Source organism: Strongylocentrotus purpuratus, unplaced genomic scaffold (genome assembly GCF_000002235.5).
Source record: "Strongylocentrotus purpuratus isolate Spur 01 unplaced genomic scaffold, Spur_5.0 spur5_scaffold_5, whole genome shotgun sequence".
NCBI classification, from domain to species: Eukaryota; Metazoa; Echinodermata; class Echinoidea; order Camarodonta; family Strongylocentrotidae; genus Strongylocentrotus; species Strongylocentrotus purpuratus.
In genome coordinates this window covers 40,755,920-40,774,410 of record NW_022145611.1, presented here as the reverse complement: position 1 = coordinate 40,774,410, position 18,491 = coordinate 40,755,920, and the positions used below count along the sequence as shown (strand labels likewise).

The window sequence follows — 18,491 nt, the reverse complement described above, 5'->3', positions numbered from 1 at the left end:
ATATTGAGAGGTATACCTCTTCTATCAATGCCCTGTCTAAGCCCTATCATAAAACTGAATATAATATATAGAACACAAATGTAAAAGAGGAGGTTGGGTCTTGGGAAGCAAGATTGTATTCCTACTGACAACAACTATAAATCGTATCAGGCCAATTGCCCCTAGACAATCAACCCCCCCCCCTGAAAATTCCCCCTAGGTCAAATACCTCCTTAGATAATTGTCAACAGACAAGATATCATGTTAGACCCCCCCCCCCCCCCGTACACACAGGGGATGATTATTCTAGAGTGCAATTTTTCGAGGTGGGGGGGGGGGGGGTGATTGTTCTTGAGGGGGTGGTTGTCCTATGGGGAATTTTTCAGAGGGTAATTGTCTAACCCCCTGTCCACACACAACATTTTCCGTGACTAATCATGATTAGCTATACCGTTTCGCGATAGTGATACCGTTTCGCGATAGTTTTACGACCAAAATTGTAGGTGTGGACGCTCACTAACGATACGTCGTATAACGAAACTAGTCTAACGAAACGCAGGTTTGGGCATCGTTTCGAACTGAAACTCGATAAAGAATCACGCCTAATCACGGAAAATGTTGTGTGTGGACAGGGGGAGTGTAACTAGTGTAACTAACTGGGCGGGGCTTAACGTGACCTCGAGCGAAATGAGACCAGACCTCTTATCACTATCGCGAAACTCTATAAAGAATCACGGAAAATGTTGTGTGTGGACAGGGGGCATTTTATACGATGATTCTTTAGTGACGACGTTTCTTGTGTGTGGACATCCTGGAATTTATACGATGATTCTTTATACGACGTATCGTTATAGAGTTTCGGGATAAATTGTTTTGTGTGTGGACACGCTGTTAGAACCATTATAAATATGAGGATATCAGAGATTCTAATCTTATCCTAAAGGGAATTTTGAATATAATGAATTCATTGAAAAGGCAATCCATTGACACTAGACATGATTATATCCTGCATCAAAAATTGATTGGTTTTTGATTGGTTGAGAGCTCATCACATGACCAGAAATATTTCAACTATTTTAAGGTTGCTCTGAAAAACTACTATATATGAGAGTACTATTTGGGAGTTGACAAAATTGATCAGAAAAGGTTGATCATCTAGCATATAAGTATTGGTGTGTACTGCAAGATTCTGGAATCATCAAAATGATAAAAATTTGGCCCAGTCTTCGTAAAGTTACAAGCACTGCACACAGAAAGATGTATATGGGACTATGCACAAGTGCGCGACACATGCGTTTATCTCTCACAGTCCAATAGATAAACTAATTTATCAAATATATCAATTAGCAGGCGATTTCCCAGCAAAATTTTTATCATCATGTATTAGTCTAAAACATATTCTTTCACATGATTGGTAATAAAGAGCTTCCATTTCATTTTTTGAAATTGGGGCGTTTCCAATACTGGTCTTTACCTTTAATCTATCGATGTCTTTAAACGTATGTACAAGGACAAATTTTCTAAACCTGTCTGATACATTGCCTATTTATAAACTGATCTTGACATGACTTATTCCTCTCTCTCTCTTTCTCTCTCTTTCCTTCTCTACTTTCCACCAATTTCCTTATATCTTTTCTCGTCTTCTAATCTGTTTGGTGATATCATAATGCCTTCTAAGTGATTTTATGTTTTTCCACTGTTAATTTGAATTATTATAGTGTTACTCTTTTTGCTTTAAACTACTTCTAATGCATATTATCTTTATACCGGTATATTAGATTTATATTGTTTTTACCTTAGCTTGTGAGCTTTGGTGATTTTCATTATTTATATTTCCAGGACCAGGATGTTAAACAGATTTTGTATCTACAATGTATTTCTGATTCCTGTTGCCCTGATTAAATATATTTCAATACAAAAATAGACCTTTAAATAGAATGTGTTATTTTTCATGAAAATACATGTATGCATTCTAACATTTATAAGCAATACAATGAAATCATTCAGTTTTAACGAAACTCATGAAGTTGGCTCAAGAGGGGGAAAAAAAAATTGAAGAAAGGATAGAATACATGCATAAGAAGAGCTTCAAATATGTAAATAAATTTGTTAGATTTAAGAAAATGTTGTACTTTAATTGAATACTTTCTGCATTTGAGCTTCCTCCTCCCAGAAAATTAAAACTTTTCTGCACTATAGCTTCTCTTTCTATTTCGTTCAGGACAAGTGTCTGACATTTAGATTTGCATGTCTGGCTATTGAGCAAAATTTACACTAACACAAGCAAACAGTTTCTATATAATCTGTTGTTTACTTTTCTAGTGCAAACTTACTCAAGAATAGGTCAAATACATGAAGTTTATGCCTATATACCTTTGGTATCACATGTTATTTGGTAATAACCCATGTGATTATGACAAGAAGATACCCAAGATTTGTATGCCTGCCTATGTAGGCATGACTGGAAAATGAAGGAATTAAAAAACATCCAATCCAATTCTCAAATGATTGAATGTAGGCAATCCATTTGAAGAAAGACTGGAAAATTACTGAATAAACTGCCCAAAATAGCCTTAAAAATTGAGGAAACAACTTGTAAATGTGTAAAAAGTTAAGATAATCTCTTTAATTTTATTGAAGATACTTACTGGATTCAGCACAAATGGAAGCTGTCCCCCAGCTTGTTGTGGGTATGGGTATGCCATCTTGTCGGTTCTTTATTGGAGTTTGGCAGAGAAAGATGAGACTGCAGAACATAAAGAAAATAACAAATTCCTGTAGAAATAAACTTAATCATACTGAATTAATCTGTTAATTATCTGGCGAGTAATACAGAAAAAGAATCAATTTGTGGTATGATTTATAAACTTGAATTACAAACCCATAAAAATACACAGAGGGGGTAGAGCATCTCCGTCCGGGGGTAGAGCATCTCCGTCAGGGGGTAGAGCATCTCTGTCTAGGGGTAGCTGTAGTCCCTCAGGATGGTGATTCATCTGGCCTCCAAAGGCGTGACGAAAGGATGAGAGGTCTTAACGTTATCTTGTTGAGTGAAGGTAGGATGCTTATTTGACAGATATGGGTATTTGATGTGAGGAAGATCATATGATGTGGATGTTTGCTGGTTCCACTCAGATCGATATGGTTTGATGCGGTTCTTGTGCACTACCATCTCTTTCCTGTCGTCGGCAACCAAACTCTGAATCTTGACTGTGAGCTGAGATGGTGCTGAAGAAAGAACTCTGTAGGGCCCTTTCCAGTTAGGGGCCAACTTGCTTCTGCTTATTGCTGGATTGTTGACCCAGATAGGATCTCCTGGTTGGTACTGTACATCTTGTTCTTTCTTGTCGTAAGTTGCTTTCTGTTTGGCTCGAGCCTTATCGTTACATGAGGTAGCATGCTGGAAGGCTCGATGTAACCGGGAACGTAGGTCTTGTACATACTGGTAAGGAGTGTTAGCTGATCTCAAGTCATGGTGAGGTAGAGAGTGAGGCAGACGTGCTTCTCTTCCATATAGCATGAAGAAGGGAGTAAACCCAGTTGACGAGTGTACGGTTATATTGTATGCCAACTCGACCTGTTTGAGATGTTGATCCAGTCACCTCCTCTTTCCACCATGTATAGCAAGCTGGTCTTTGATGACACGATTGGTCCTCTCCACTATACCAGCACCTTGGGGGTGATATGGAGATGAGCGAGTTTTCTTGATACCAAGCTGTTTGCAAAGTTGGTGAACAAGAGTAGACTCAAATTGACGGCCCTGATCGGTATGCAGCACGTCTGGTAGTTCATGTTCTCTGACATAGTCTTCAAACAGGTGTTTTGACACAGTTGCAGCTGTCTGATCCTTCATGGCATACATATTGATGAATTTTGTAAAGTGGTCTACAACCACAAGGATGTAGCGAAAGCCACTAGAAGAAGGAGGGAGCATTGCAATGTCAGCAAACACCATCTGGAATGGGTAAGAGGTGGAGAAGCTTTTCAGCTAAGTGTTTCACGAAGCCGTCTTTGCCAAGATGAGCGACAACTTCCGCGACAATGAGTAGTCACTGCTCCGAACCCGTCATATCTTTTTAATTGCTGTAAAGCGCCATCACAAGTCAGTTTGTTGCTATTCCATGGGCCGCGAAATGTACGATTAGTTTCACTATCATTCTGAGAAAAATATAGACGAGTTCGGTAGGTAATATTCTGGGATGCAAAATGCAAATTTGAAGAAGTGATAATACAAATTATACAGATATTTTAAAAAGCTGAATATAAACATTAAATCACAAATCGTTAAACTATAACATATAAATAAAAGAGATAAGAATGTTACACAACGTTGTCCATAGTCGATCCATAGTCTTTTTTTAGGATACCATCATACTGCAACCTCCTACAATGAGCTATGCGCATGCTGTTTCTTCGCCTCGCTACACAGGATGTTTTTACTGTGGAGAAACAAATCACAAGCACCTACACTGCCGTTTTGGAGAAAAGATTAGGTGCTACCTCTGCAATGAAACTGGACACAAACGTAAATTCTGCAAAAATACATATACCTGCTAAAAAGCAGGCCAGGAAGACTGTGCCGATAATGATGCACTAAAGAAACTCTCAACTCGTACTTATCTCTCTCCCGAGTTACCGATATCACATGAATCTCATATGAGAAACGTTGCTAGTTTAAATTCTGCTCTTCCTTTATTTAGTACTTGTTATCTTTTTGCAACTCTAATGATTTTGAACTGAATCATAATCTTTTCATCTCCGAAAATCATGATGAAGAAGACACTTTTTGTTGTCCTTATAACAATGATGAGGATGAAGTTTCTTCTATTCCCAACGAGAGCAATGTAATCATCACTTCTCATATTAGTAATGATGAGATTAGTACCACTAACCAGGGTGATTCGAGAAAGAGTGGTTATTTTTGTGGTAAAACTCATAGTAGAATAAAGAGAAATTGTGGATTGCGATTTGCTCATCTAAATATACGATCACTTTGCTCTAATTTTGATGATTTACAGGTGATTATATCTGAAAATAATTTTGATGTTATTGCATTGAATGAAACTCGTTTATGTGAATTTATATCAGATGATAATATACGCATTGATGACTATGCCGTGTACAGAAAGGACCGTAATAGACAAGGTGGGGGAGTGCTTGTATATATCAATGATAACCGACTTAACCATAAAATCAGGTCTGATCTCATGACCGAGGATATTGAAATGGTATCAGTCGAAATAAGTCTTCCTAAATGTTCACCCATAATATTAATTGCCTGGTATAGACCGCCGGGATCTGTTATTAATTTGTTTGACAAGTTCGAATCTATATTAACGAAATTGGACAATGAGAACAAAGATATTATTGTTCTAGGAGATTTGAACTGTGACCTGCTTGCATGCCCAGCAAGTTGCTATACGATGCGATTAACTGAGATTTGTGATACATTTTCATTGGTTCAAGTAAGTAATAAACCAACTAGGATTGTACAGAATTCAAAGTCACTTATTGACTTAATCTATGTTTCAAATTTTTCAAAGGTAGCCGAAAGCGGAGTTATCCATACCGGAATAAGTGATCATTCCTTGGTATATATCATATGGGGGAAAAATCAAAGCGAAAAAACACAACATGTATATAGCACCTATAGAAGCTACAAACAATTCGATAATGATTCATTTTGTGCTGAATTCAGGAATGAAAACTGGAATATCGTTCTTAATGCATGTGATCCTAATGAATCTTTAAATGAGTTTAACCGTTTGGTATTGAGGATCTGTGATAAACACGCACCTGTCCGAAAAAGAAGAGTAAAACTTGATAGACCTCCATGGATCAATGCAGACATATTGAACATGATGCGTGAAAGAGACGCAATGAAACAGAAAGCTATTGACAGAACTCTGAAAGAAAACGAAGAGAAAGAAAGTGCTGAAAATGAAAAAAATGTTAGAGAAGGCAAGGATAAGGAACATCATGTCAATGAAATCAAAGCTACTGAAGAGTGGATAAATTATAAAAAGATGAAAAACTATGTATCTTCAAAAATTAAGCAAAGTAAAAAAGAAACTTTTCATTATCAGATTGAAAACTCATGTCATGACGTGAAAGGAACATGGGCAGCGTTGGATAAATTATTACTACGTAAAAGGTCAGGTAATAGCATAACATGTATAAAAAATGAAGAAGGAGATATACTCGACTCAAAAACTATTGCTCAAAAACTAAATGAGTACTTTGTCAGCGTTGGACCATCTCTCGCCAAAAACATTCCTTCTGCAAATAATTGTGTTAACGAGACTTTAGTAACACCGGCACACCATTCTTTTCAGTTTAGACAAGTGGATTCAAACGCCGTTTTAAAGGTACTAAATAGCCTATCGTTGAAAAAGGCAATGGGGTGTGACATGATCCCAGTTAAGCTGATTAGAATGGTCACCCCGTACATTGTGCAGCCTCTGACGTCTATAATTAACTCGTCTTTGTACACAGGAATTGTACCTAATGTGTGGAAAAAAGCCCGAATTGTTGCGATTCACAAAGGAGGGTCTAAGGAACTGTGTAACTATAGACCTATTTCGATTTTACCCATACTATCAAAAGTTTTAGAGAGAATGGTCTTCAATCAAATCTATGACTACTTAAATGCCAATACATTGTTGAGCATTTACCAGTCAGGATTTCGACCCAATCACTCTACAGCTACTGCTCTACTAAATGTAACAGATGACTGGTTAACAAGCATAGATGAAGGTCAAATTGTATGTGCGGTAATGCTAGATCTAAAAAAGGCTTTTGATACCATTGACTATGTGTTACTATTGAGAAAATTATGTATGTACGGGTTGGACGAACCATCACAGCTATGGTTTTCGAACTATTTACATGGTCGAGTACAATCTACATCTGTTAACGGTATAATGTCCGATTTTTTGCCAGTTGAATGTGGAATTCCCCAAGGATCCATTTTAGGACCCCTGCTCTTCATATTACATGTTAATGATTTGCCGCGTGGCCTCACCCACTGTAAAGTAAAGTAAATAAAGTAAGCATGTATGCTGATGATACGGTAATATATTGTTCGGCAAATGATACCATAGAATTGAGTGAGAAGATTAATGAAGACCTAGAATATGTTAAAAAGTGGTTGATACAAAACAAACTAAATTTGAATATAAAGAAAACTGAATACATTGTATTCGGTACGAAGCAACGTCTGGATAAAGTTAAAGATAATGATTTAAACATTACTATAGACAATACTGTGTTAACTCGAGTTAGTAAGTGTAGACACCTTGGGCTAATTTTAGATGAAAGGTTATCATGGCAAGAACATATTAATACTATTCATAAAAAAGCAAGTAACGGATTATATATGCTGAAATCTATAAGAAATATAGTAAATGAATATGAAATGAAATTGGTTTATAATTCACTAGTATTGTCTCACTTAAATTATTGTGATGTAGTATGGGGTGGATGTGGAAGTACACAGAAAAACAAATTACAAAAAATCCAGAATAGAGCAGCTCGAATAATTAATAGGTCCTCTTGGTATTCCTCATCAGATGAAAATTTAACAAGACTAAATTGGAATACACTTGACAATAATAGAACAAAGAATGTAGCAATTATGATGTATAAGATTGTCTCAAAACAAGCTCCTGAGTATTTAGTAGAAAGGTTTATATTTGCTGACCATACATACAATACACGTTCAAGTCTGTATAATGTGAAAACAATAAGACCAAAGACTGAGACTATGAAAAGATCTTTTAAATGGGCCTTAACATGGAATAACTTGCCACATGAAGTACAAGGTGCTAAATCGTTAAATATTTTTAAGGCAAAGCTGACGTAATACGAAATAAGTGTGTGGGGAGGGGCTAACTTATTAGTTTAAGAGAGCTTTGTTGTTGTTTGTTTTTAAGGTTTTATAGTTGTATACAATTTTTATCTCATAATTTCAACCTATTTATTATTGTTATTTATGTTATATTACTCCTACGCAATATGTTTTAAATGTCTATTCGTGTGCAATATGATCTTTGCAATAGGTTATCAGTTTTTGTCTCTTTAAAAACAAAAACAATTATATATGTAGTATTTAACTGATCCATATTCATAATGCTCTTAAGTATTTATTATTATTCCATACTTCATTTTACTTCTACTTAATATGGAATACGCATTTGTCTTAATTTCACAATTATTACACATTCTACATTATGTGTGTTTTCTTTTGTTTATTGTTTTAAAGTTTGATTATTTAATATTTAACATGAATACATAATATGTTTTTAACTTATTTATAATCTTGTTAAACTTCTTTTTGTTTTTACTTTATATATATAAATATGCAAACAGATTATGGTGATCATATATGTAACTTATTTAATTGCTTATCTTTTGGGTCTACCAATATAGTTCTAATTAAGTAAAGTGTTTTTAGCTTATTTCCTATTATTGTCGTGTTATGGTTGTGAATCTGTCAGTGTTATATTACTTTTGTTTATATGTCACGATTATGTTGTTTTTTATCGACACGGCCCTGATTGAAACCAGTCTGCGAACTGTTTCGGGCTTTTACCGTGTATAAATAAAATAAACTCAAACTCAACTCATACCTTTGGGGCCTATGTGCATTATTATTCCCTCTCTAATTACTTCTTCCAAATTATATTTTCAATATTAAATCAATTATATAACGAGTATTTATGAGACTCCAGAATAAAAACTGGCTGAAAAAAGGTATTTTGCCTAAAATTCCTCGTCACAATAAACAAAAAAGTACGTATTGATAAAAAAACACTCACTGATTTTTCTTCAATTTAAGAATCTTTACAGAAATATGCAAATCGTTTGATGATCTACATTTGATAATGACACTGTTTATTATTTATTTTAGGAGAATTTATATGCATATATTCCTTTTTGAACAATTTTAGCCCCAAAAGTTGTTTTGGGTTATTCTTGATAAATCAAATGGATCGTGCAAAGACTATGTTCTTGAGCTGCTAGTATCGCGATTTATCGATATCATGTCTGTCATGGCTTTGTGAAACGGTTTATCCTTTTCATGACATCTCCGTAGGTCGCCAACAAAGATATGACTGTCATGGAGTTGGTTTCGAGAAACGGCCCCCTGGTGTTGGATTTCTGAATGACTCGCAAGCTGTGCATGTCTCACAGTGGTCCATAACATCCCGATGCATGAATGGCCAGTACATATCATTCTCAGCTCTGGAAAGTGTTCTCTGTGCACTGAAATGGCCAGAAGTAGGGTGACTGCGGAGCCCTTCTTCACGTACCAAACTTTGAGGGATAACTGCTTGGTACAAAGTGGTTGACTTCCGTCTGTCTGTCTTTGTGCGATAGAGGATGCCATCTTGTGTGGTAAACCGACTCAATTGCCATAAGAAGCGTCATATTCTTGGTGACAGCAGACAAATTTCTTTGGGACTGAAATTTGACGTTTTTCTCCACCATGTGTTTGATGGCCTGTATATCCTCATCTTGTTGTTGGTGATGGAGAATCTTGGGTAGTAGACCCTCATTAGCAATGTCTGACATTGAAGTAAGAAGGGATGGTATATTGACAGAACTTGCTGAGTTCGAGGATTCTGGCTCACGTCTTGTTGACTTGGTTTGTGTACTAATGGAACTTGTAGGTCCAGTGGCAATCAGGGAGCACAGATGCGGAGATATCGAAGAAGGGAGATCTGTGAGTCACCATCTGAAGGCGATGCATGACTGGACAGTGCATCTGCGCAGAGATGCCAACCTTCTTCAACAAAAAAAAGTATTCTTAAGAGCAAAAAACAGTATTTTTGGACAAAAAACAGTATTTTTGAAAAAATCTCTCAACTTAACATATCGCCCAATCGAGGAGCTTAAAAAACCAGGCAGTACCACGTATACGTACCAGGATCGGAGCGCGACGTGCATACATTACACGTGGGTTGTTCGCAATGTGCGCAGTTTGGGGCCCGTATCACCATCCTGCGTGCATCGTTTAAGATGTAGGTGCATAATACACTTACGTCACAAAGCCCATGATCAGAAATTAAGAAAAACATCACTAGAAAGAAAAAAAACATCACTAAAAAAAATTTGAAAAATAAAAAAATAAAAAAAAATAAAAAAAACATAACAAAACATACAAAAAACGTACTGCCATATTTATAGCGAAAAAACGGAACAAATACAGCAAAAACGGAACAGTTGGCATCTCTGTCTGCATTAGTGTGAGATCTGCCACGGCGATGTATGATCGAAAATGAGTATGAGTGCAGTTCCATCATCCAGCGAGCTCTTCTTCCGGTTGTGCCATCTTGGATGGGAAGTTTCTTGTTTCTTGTTTATTGTACCTCTAGCATGCTGTCCATGTGCAGCCTCATACAAAGTATATTCAAATTAAAAATACATTATCAACCAATAGCAAAATAGGGTTTAAGAATAAAACTGAATATTCATAACGAAAAGGAGAAGAGAACCATTGATAAGTAAAAGGTGGAAATATGTAAATGAGAAGAGAACATACCACCTGTTCTAGTTTTAAGAGTTGGTATGTGGTGGAGATGAATGGATGAAATGACTATGCAAATGATGTGAAATGAATATGTATGAAAAGAGACTAGAGAAACAAATAGTAATAGGCCAGTTTCGTAATGTATTCAGAGACCTTTAAATCGCATTACGTAATCGGAGGGTCGGACAAGCAAAGAACTCGCGGTGCGTAGCAGACTACACTTTGCGTGCATACCATACATGACTGTGTTCGCTAGGTGTGATTGTATCATTTGTTTTCGCTATTTTGAGAGAGAGAGAGAAGAAAAAGGAGGCAGTTTCAAACTTGAATAATAAATATCTTTGAGATGTGATTTTGTTCTTCATACATTTGATCTTTAAAATCGCTGAGTCTTAGGCAAGAATAATAGAAAAGCATTGCTGGTACAGAACTAGCGATTCACCTGTTCGGCCAAGTCCCCTGTACAGGCAGCGCACGATACCCCCTCAAAAAGAAGAAAAACGAGGTCGATGATACAAGCGATATTGGCTTGAAAGCCAGTGATGAAACAGAAAGCGAAGCACCAAAATATAACTTAGCTAGCCGTTATCGGTAATTTCCATTCAATTTTGCATTTACCTTAGCTTGAATCTGAGTACAAATTAGGACGTAGAAATGAAAGAAGTGATGAACTATTTTCCACTCGTTCGCACACACAGTCACCTCTGCTTGCAGAAGTGTGCGCGCGTACCACGTGTTCGTGTTCGTGTAGGCGCGATTCACATTTTCAAAATGAAAACAATTTTACGGATTAAAAAATGTTTGTGAAACGCCTCGATACGGACTATATTTCAAGGCGGACGAGAAACGGCTAACGAGAAGCAAGCACTGACCGCAGAATCAATATTATTAACAAAAGCAACGAGAAATAATGACAATAAAGGTAATAATATAATATATAAGGTCTTTGTTAATAAAATAATATTTATAAAATAATATCGTCCGATGACAGAGAGCTAGAATAAGAATGATGAATAATGATAAACAAATAATTTTGAACGGAAAAAATGAAGAAAAACAATGAACAAGGAAAAAGAATGATAGAGCAATGGAAAAAGGGAATAATAAAAGTAATAAAAAAAAACCTTATGATGGCAAGGAAGAAGAATCAGGATGATGAATAATTTTATTGTTTAGAATAAGATTAGGAATTAAGTTTGATTTTCATAAAATAAAAGTTAATAGTCTAGTATTAGACTACAATTATGCCGGACCTTCGTTATTCAACTTCAAGAAGCAATTATTATTATTTAAAAAAAAACATTTAAAAATAAAACTGTTATTACATTTTCTATTAGATCTAGTCTAGACTTCTACTTTTTATTTGTTTATTATTTATATATTTTTTCTTTTTGTTCAAGTTGGTATGTTCTGTCTTTTTGCGTCCGTTTGACCTGTATAATCTAGTCACAAGTCGCTATCATAAGCTGCCGAGAGCTAACTAGAGGGAGGATTGTACTCGAGCTTCTCCAGGCCACATAATCTATGGCCATCGGGAAATATCAATCGAAAGTCTTCAAAACTCTTAAAAGCCTTCAGTTTTCGACGATCATAAATGCATGGTCCGCCACATTCTCTACTAGATAATTGAATACGTCATAGGTCCCAAAGTCAGGAATATCGTCAACTAGTTCACTTAACGAAAATCCTGCCCGTTGTAATTTCCCCATACAGTCACGTCTACCGAGTGACACAGACCCCGTAGGTCAGGGGCTACGGGCAGGCTAGTCCGCTACTGCGGACGCTAATTTAACGAGTCTTTTCTCGGGTGTATACCGTAGTCGAAACTCCTCTTTTTCTTAGAAAATATTGCAGCTGCCTGAAACTCAGCTTGATGAATGGCAAGTTGGAAGACATTTCCGGCCAAAACAGAAATTCATATATATACACGCAGTTTTGATAGAAAGATATGAATGCAATTTAATGCCAAGAACCGACAGTCTAATACACAATGCACAGATTCAAAATGGTGATTTGACAAAGCTTGTCGGGCTTGGTTACAGTAACCGCGCATTACGTAACCGCCGAAACTGGCCTATTGTGACAAATACAAGTAGGGAATGAGTCTAATTTGATCTCTTACAGAGGCATGATGGAGTATCTCTGCAAGAATAGCTGTGCCTACTGCCATGTCATTTGACATTTGGAATCTAAAAAAAACTGAACTAAAAAACTAAGCAAACAAAAAGTATCAGAAACTGTAGAATCAGCAATATCCTACATTTTCCACTTTAAAAAAGAAATCACCCTTTCTAATTCTAATAATATATCTCTCTGCAATTCATCATAATTTAGGTCCACTAAACATGAATCACATATGGTCTACGCACAGCAGCGTTTTTCAACGTTTTTTTTTACGTCACAGCACCCATACCATATAAGAATGAAAAAGTTTTGCATCACCCTAATCCCAAATTCATCACAGACTGATTAACATCACAAGTTCAGCACTCATCACAAAAAATAAGATCGACTTTAAAAATAAAGACCAGTTATGGTCATGCGATTGCATAATTGTGAAAGAAACGTTGTGGAATCAATCAGAAAAGGTTGATCATGTAGCATATAAGTATTGGTGTGTACTGCAAGGTTCTGGAATCATCAAAAAGATAAGAAATTTGGCCCAGTTTTGGTAAAGTTACAAGCACTGATGTACAAAGAAAGATGTATATGGGACTACGCGACACATGCCTGACACATGCGCGATATCTATCCGGTCCAAATAGATATACCTTACCAAATATAGATAGGCGGTTTCTCGTCAAATGCTTCCATTTCATATTTTGAGAGGGGGGCGTTTCCAAAACTGGTCTTTGCCTTTAAGTTGGACTTAACTATGACAGGCCATTCATGCCACTAGTTGCTATTTTAGTATTGGTCTCTCAATTATGATCTTTATGTGACGATTTATACATCCCTTCAGAAAACAATGCCGCTCTATTTGCAGCAGATACAAGAAAACTCACAAGGATTTTCACTTTTTCAGATCAATACCCCCATAGCTACACAGGAGAGTTATCCGCAGCTAAATCACATTCCACACACCAAACTGCCAATTTGAGATTCTCAGAGACTAATATTAGTGATCTCATATTTCAAACATTCATAATTTCTTAATGTTGGTCCGATTTATTTCAAACTTTCGCCATTCTATTTGGGCGCCTTTGAATGTTTGAAAACAGATAAATGGCGCAATACAAGTGCTGTGGATCATCATCATCTTATTTTTCTGCTTTCAAACAAAATAACTTATTACAACTTAGATCTAGTCTATAGTTTGGATTGCCCTTTGCCTTTGGTTAGCCTCAAGTCAAATAAGTCAAACAAGGTACGATAATACGCCAACGGCGGACTGTACTATACTGGAAGAAGAAGAAGAAGAAGCCTAGACTCTAGGCTACAGTACAAAGCTAGGCTAGAGCCTTAGAGGTTTTAGGTTAAATTAAAGAAGTGTCCGGGGGGGGGGGGAAGGAAATTGGTTTCCTATACCACGATAACGCCAAATGAATACATGTACTTGAACTGATAAACTTGACAAATTACGATATAACTCACATTAAACGGAGTGACTTCAGATGAACGTGCTCTCCCCAACACAACAAGGCACCAGCTGCTAAGGGATTGCACGATCGCGCGCAAGATCGAGAGTCTACAATCTCAATGGGGGAGTCTAGGCCACGCCCCTGTTCGGTGGAGTCATGGTAGAGGTCAGAGTCGACGACTGCCAGCTGCGATCGAGACTCAGACAGCCCTCATTTTCGTCGGCGATCTGTCGGCAAAAAGGGGAGGATCGAGAAAAGGAGGCAGAAGAAGGAGATGGGCCTAGAAGAAGAAAAGAGAAAGGACAGGGAAAGAAAAAGGAAAGGGGAAAATGAGAGAAGGAAATATTGAAACACAAGGCAAGAAAGAGAGAGAGAGAGAGAGAGAGAGAGAGAGAGAGAGAGAGAGAGAGAGAAAAGTTCAAGGAAGAGGGTAAAAATAGAAGGGAAAGGTAAAGAGGAAAGAATTAGAAGAACGATAACGGAAAAGGAAAAAGTAGGAATAAACAGAAAGTATAGCTGCTAACCCCCGCCCCCCCCCCTTAAAAAAAGGGAAAGGAGCAAGGGTGGAAAAGAGCAAGTAAGAAAAAGGAAAATAAAGAAGATATACACTGTCGCTCATAAAGTTGGAATATTTTTGTTTTACCCAAATTTATGGAATTATTTTAAAAATAATTTAAATATAATAGATCTAGATAATAGTATATATTCTCAGATTTTATTGAATAATAATTTGACAATGTGTGTTTTGTGTGACTGCTAAAGCATGTGTATGCTACTATGCTTATCAACTAGGGGACCTGCGCCCTTAAGTCATAAATGACAGTAATGAGGATTAATGCCCCACAAAAGGGCACTGATATAGCACATCGACACGGTTTTGATCCTGGGGCCTCACAGTTACGAGGCCATTGCTTTGTCACTGAACCATGACTGTACGCAGCGGGGGCTAGGGTAGGGGGCAGTTTCCATAAATTAAACAAAAACACAGAAAATGCAATAAATTTTCAATAATTTATTGCATTTTACCCCGGTCCCCAACATAAAAAAATCCTTTATTTTTGGAACCGGGGTAAAATGCAATAAATTATTGAAAATTTATTGCATTTTCTTTTTTAATTTTATTTATGGAAACTTTATGAGCGACAGTGTAGGATGAAAGAAAATTTTTCAATTTGCTTTGAATAATGACTCCAATGGTTCTATCAAGAACATCAAACAATAATTTTGTTCTTCTGTAGCAACGCAAAACTGATTGTACACAAGGCTCTTATTTCGCACTCTAGGCCTATAATTGGAAGGAAAGCCAATGCTCTATATCAAATCAGTTTAGGAAGGTGAAACAAATGATTACTGGAGAACATCTGTATCAAATAAGATCTAAATGGTATTACAGATTTTCTCTAAAGCCCACCAGTCACCTTTTAAGTTTATGCAATAATGAAAATGCTTTCAACACAGGAGGGAAAACATAAATGATATTTTACTGCCAGCAGGGGAAAAAAAAATCAAAGGGAATTCTAGAAAAGAAGAAACAAACAATAACATATAATTGGAAAATCATAGCTTAAGGCTTAAGAGATGCAAGACGTCTTTATATAGGGATTCCGTGAGAGAAATTGATTAAAGATCCCCAAAACTAGAACAAGCCATTGCTTTTTTTCATAATAAGATTGAATACTTAAAAAAAAAAAAAAAAAAAAAAAAAAAAAAAAAAAAAAAGTTCATATCGACCAAAGTCGGATCGCACTCGAAACATAATTGTAGTAGGCTTTATAAAGGGACACATCGAATTTTGAAATGGTCTTACTACATCGTGAAACTATATGGAGGGAAGGGATCTGTGGGCATAGATTAGGGTGCAACGTGTTGTCGGAAAATTTGCTCTCTAGATTACTCACGCCTACCCCAACCCACTCCTATACTGCCACCCCCTGACCTCCATTGCACCACCACCACCACCACCACCACCACCACCACCACCACCACCACCACCACCACCCCCACTTACTCCAAATATACAACTTCCGATGAGTACTTCTGTTGTGCTATGTAAACACTGTTGCCTATAAAGGTAGGTTTTTTTTTTTAAATCTCGAGTCATGTAATGATTGATAGAATATTGTTTAAATAAGGTTTATATCTTCTCTGAACTTTATTGATCAATCTCTATACCTCTATAGATTAATCAATAAGTTCTGAGAAGATATAAACTAAGGTAACACTAACTGTCAGTCGTTCGCTTTCGTTTGAATTTGAATCATTATCATGATCATTGTTCAATTTGATTTTAAGGTAATTAAGCTAACAGTTAACATCAGGCAATCGATATCCAATTAAAGAGCATTCGAAAATTTACAGTGGGAGATTCGGATCGCGAGCCGTAGTGAATTCAAGTTCATTAATACATTTGATAGGAAAGCATATTCAGCAATGGTTAAAGGAATACACTGCTTCTTTCCAATATCGAATGAAATTGCATAAGTTATACAAACCGGGGGCGGGGGGGGGGGGGGGTGTTGTTGTTTGGTAGCTTGTTGGCGCTATCCATCGATATGTCGATGATTTTCGACATGCAGGCTTGGTGTGAGAGGGCGTTTTGCGCTCTCTCTCTCTCTCTTCTGCAGCTCTATACTTACGGTGTGTGAGATAAAGACTTGCCTTGACCTTTGTTTTTGGCGTATAGTGCAAGGTTATGGATGGTTATATTAGTTTGTGCTCTTTACTCATTATTTGTTAGTTATTTAATATTAAAAGTGGTTGGAACTAATATTTTTGAAGTTTGGGTGTCAATTTATAGAGTTAATGATAAATAAGATGTCTCATATTTAAATAGTATGCGCATTTAATCGGCTGCCATATTTTATTTAATTCAGACTTCGTATATACATTATTTCCTCTCACTCTTACTTTGTTACTTTTATGCCTTAAGGGCATAACTTGTACAAAAATAATAACGACACAAACATGCTTTGATAAATTGTTTTTCTTTTTCTTTTCCTTTACATTTCTTTATATCTTCCAGAACCTTTTAATAAAGGCTAACATGATTGAGCAGTTTTCTTTTTTTCCGAGTACTAGTTTTTTTAGGTTAGGATTCGTCACATTGTGTTTTGAGTCTGTGACACATACGATTCTGTCTTTCATATTTAGGGCATGATAACATTAAATGTTCAATAGTTTCGAAAATATGACAATTATTGTCACAAAGGTCAGTATTATGCCTTTTTATTGAGTAATTGTAATAATTAAGTATACACTTACCAAAACGGAAATTCTGTCATACTTCCGACAAAAACCTTTTATCATACCCGTGTATTTTAAATATCGTTGTTTGTTATAAATTATCTGCCTTTCTCGGTAGTTTCCCACAATTCCTCTATGCAGTTGTATAAAATCATTCATTTCATTTAAAAATTCTTGTCTGTTTATTGACAAAAATGTCTATATTGTTTTTTGAAGCCATTTGTTTTAATAGTTAGAGCATATGCATCCTCAATGCCTGCTAGGCAACAATGTGCTGGAACCCATTCAAAATTTACTTCTATTCCAAATAGATTAATTGCCATTAATTTTTCATATATCTCGACTATCATACTGCTTTCATGGAAATTTCTAATGGCTTCTAGAGCCGAGTTAGAATCAGTTAAAACTACTACAGCTATTTGGTGATGCGTGCTACCCATTTAATTAGGATCGCTGCTAGTTCAGCCCTCATGATATTAACTTTACAAATTTTGTACTTATGTCTTATTTTTAGTTTCGGGATATGAAGCTAAACCTGCATGTACTTCCATTTTTTTAGCCTGGAAGCATCTGTATGGATTTTAAGAAAATGTAATAATTTCGTTGTCATATATTCTTGATTCTTGATTCTGCTGGAGACGAATATCTCTTACTTATATGGGGAGGGGGGGGGGGGGGGGGGGGGAGGTATCATTAATATCAACAGTTTTCCCGGTATATTGCACATTATTATATACCACAATTTTGCATATACATGCATTTTTTTCAGGCTCCCCACCCCGAAACACACACACAAAACTCAAACCATGTCAAGAGCTGTGGAGCCTGATAATGATATTTCAGTCACTGTTTCTTTTATAGACCTTTCAAAGGCATGTGATTGTTTAAACCATGAAATATTATTAGACAAATAGTATATCATGGCATCAGATGCAGATCCTCTTTTGGTTTAAATTAATGACCAAGAGAAAAAAAAATCACAGTAAATGAAAATAATCAATATCAAATGCAAAATATTTCATGTGGAATTCCACAAGGGTCGATTTAGGGCCCCTCTTATTGTAGCGAAAATATGAATTTGTTAACACTGGCAGGAAATATATGACAGCTGATTTGCATATTATGCAAATTTATAATAGACTTTAGAGGAATAC

General features: G+C 36.3%; 1 protein-coding gene across 1 annotated transcript in view; it reads right to left on the bottom strand.

The window, feature by feature from the left end:
* Positions 1–14,238, bottom strand: part of LOC576472 (galectin-8) — a 40,088-nt gene extending 25,850 nt beyond the window's left edge. The window contains exons 1-2 of the mRNA XM_030999367.1: positions 14,108–14,238; positions 2,628–2,725 (exon numbers count right to left, since the gene is read on the bottom strand). Of these exons, the coding sequence (XP_030855227.1) occupies positions 2,628–2,684 (57 nt within the window). The 5' untranslated portion in view covers positions 2,685–2,725; positions 14,108–14,238. The remainder of the gene's footprint in view (positions 1–2,627; positions 2,726–14,107) is intronic.
* Between the last annotated feature and the right edge of the window lie 4,253 nt (positions 14,239–18,491).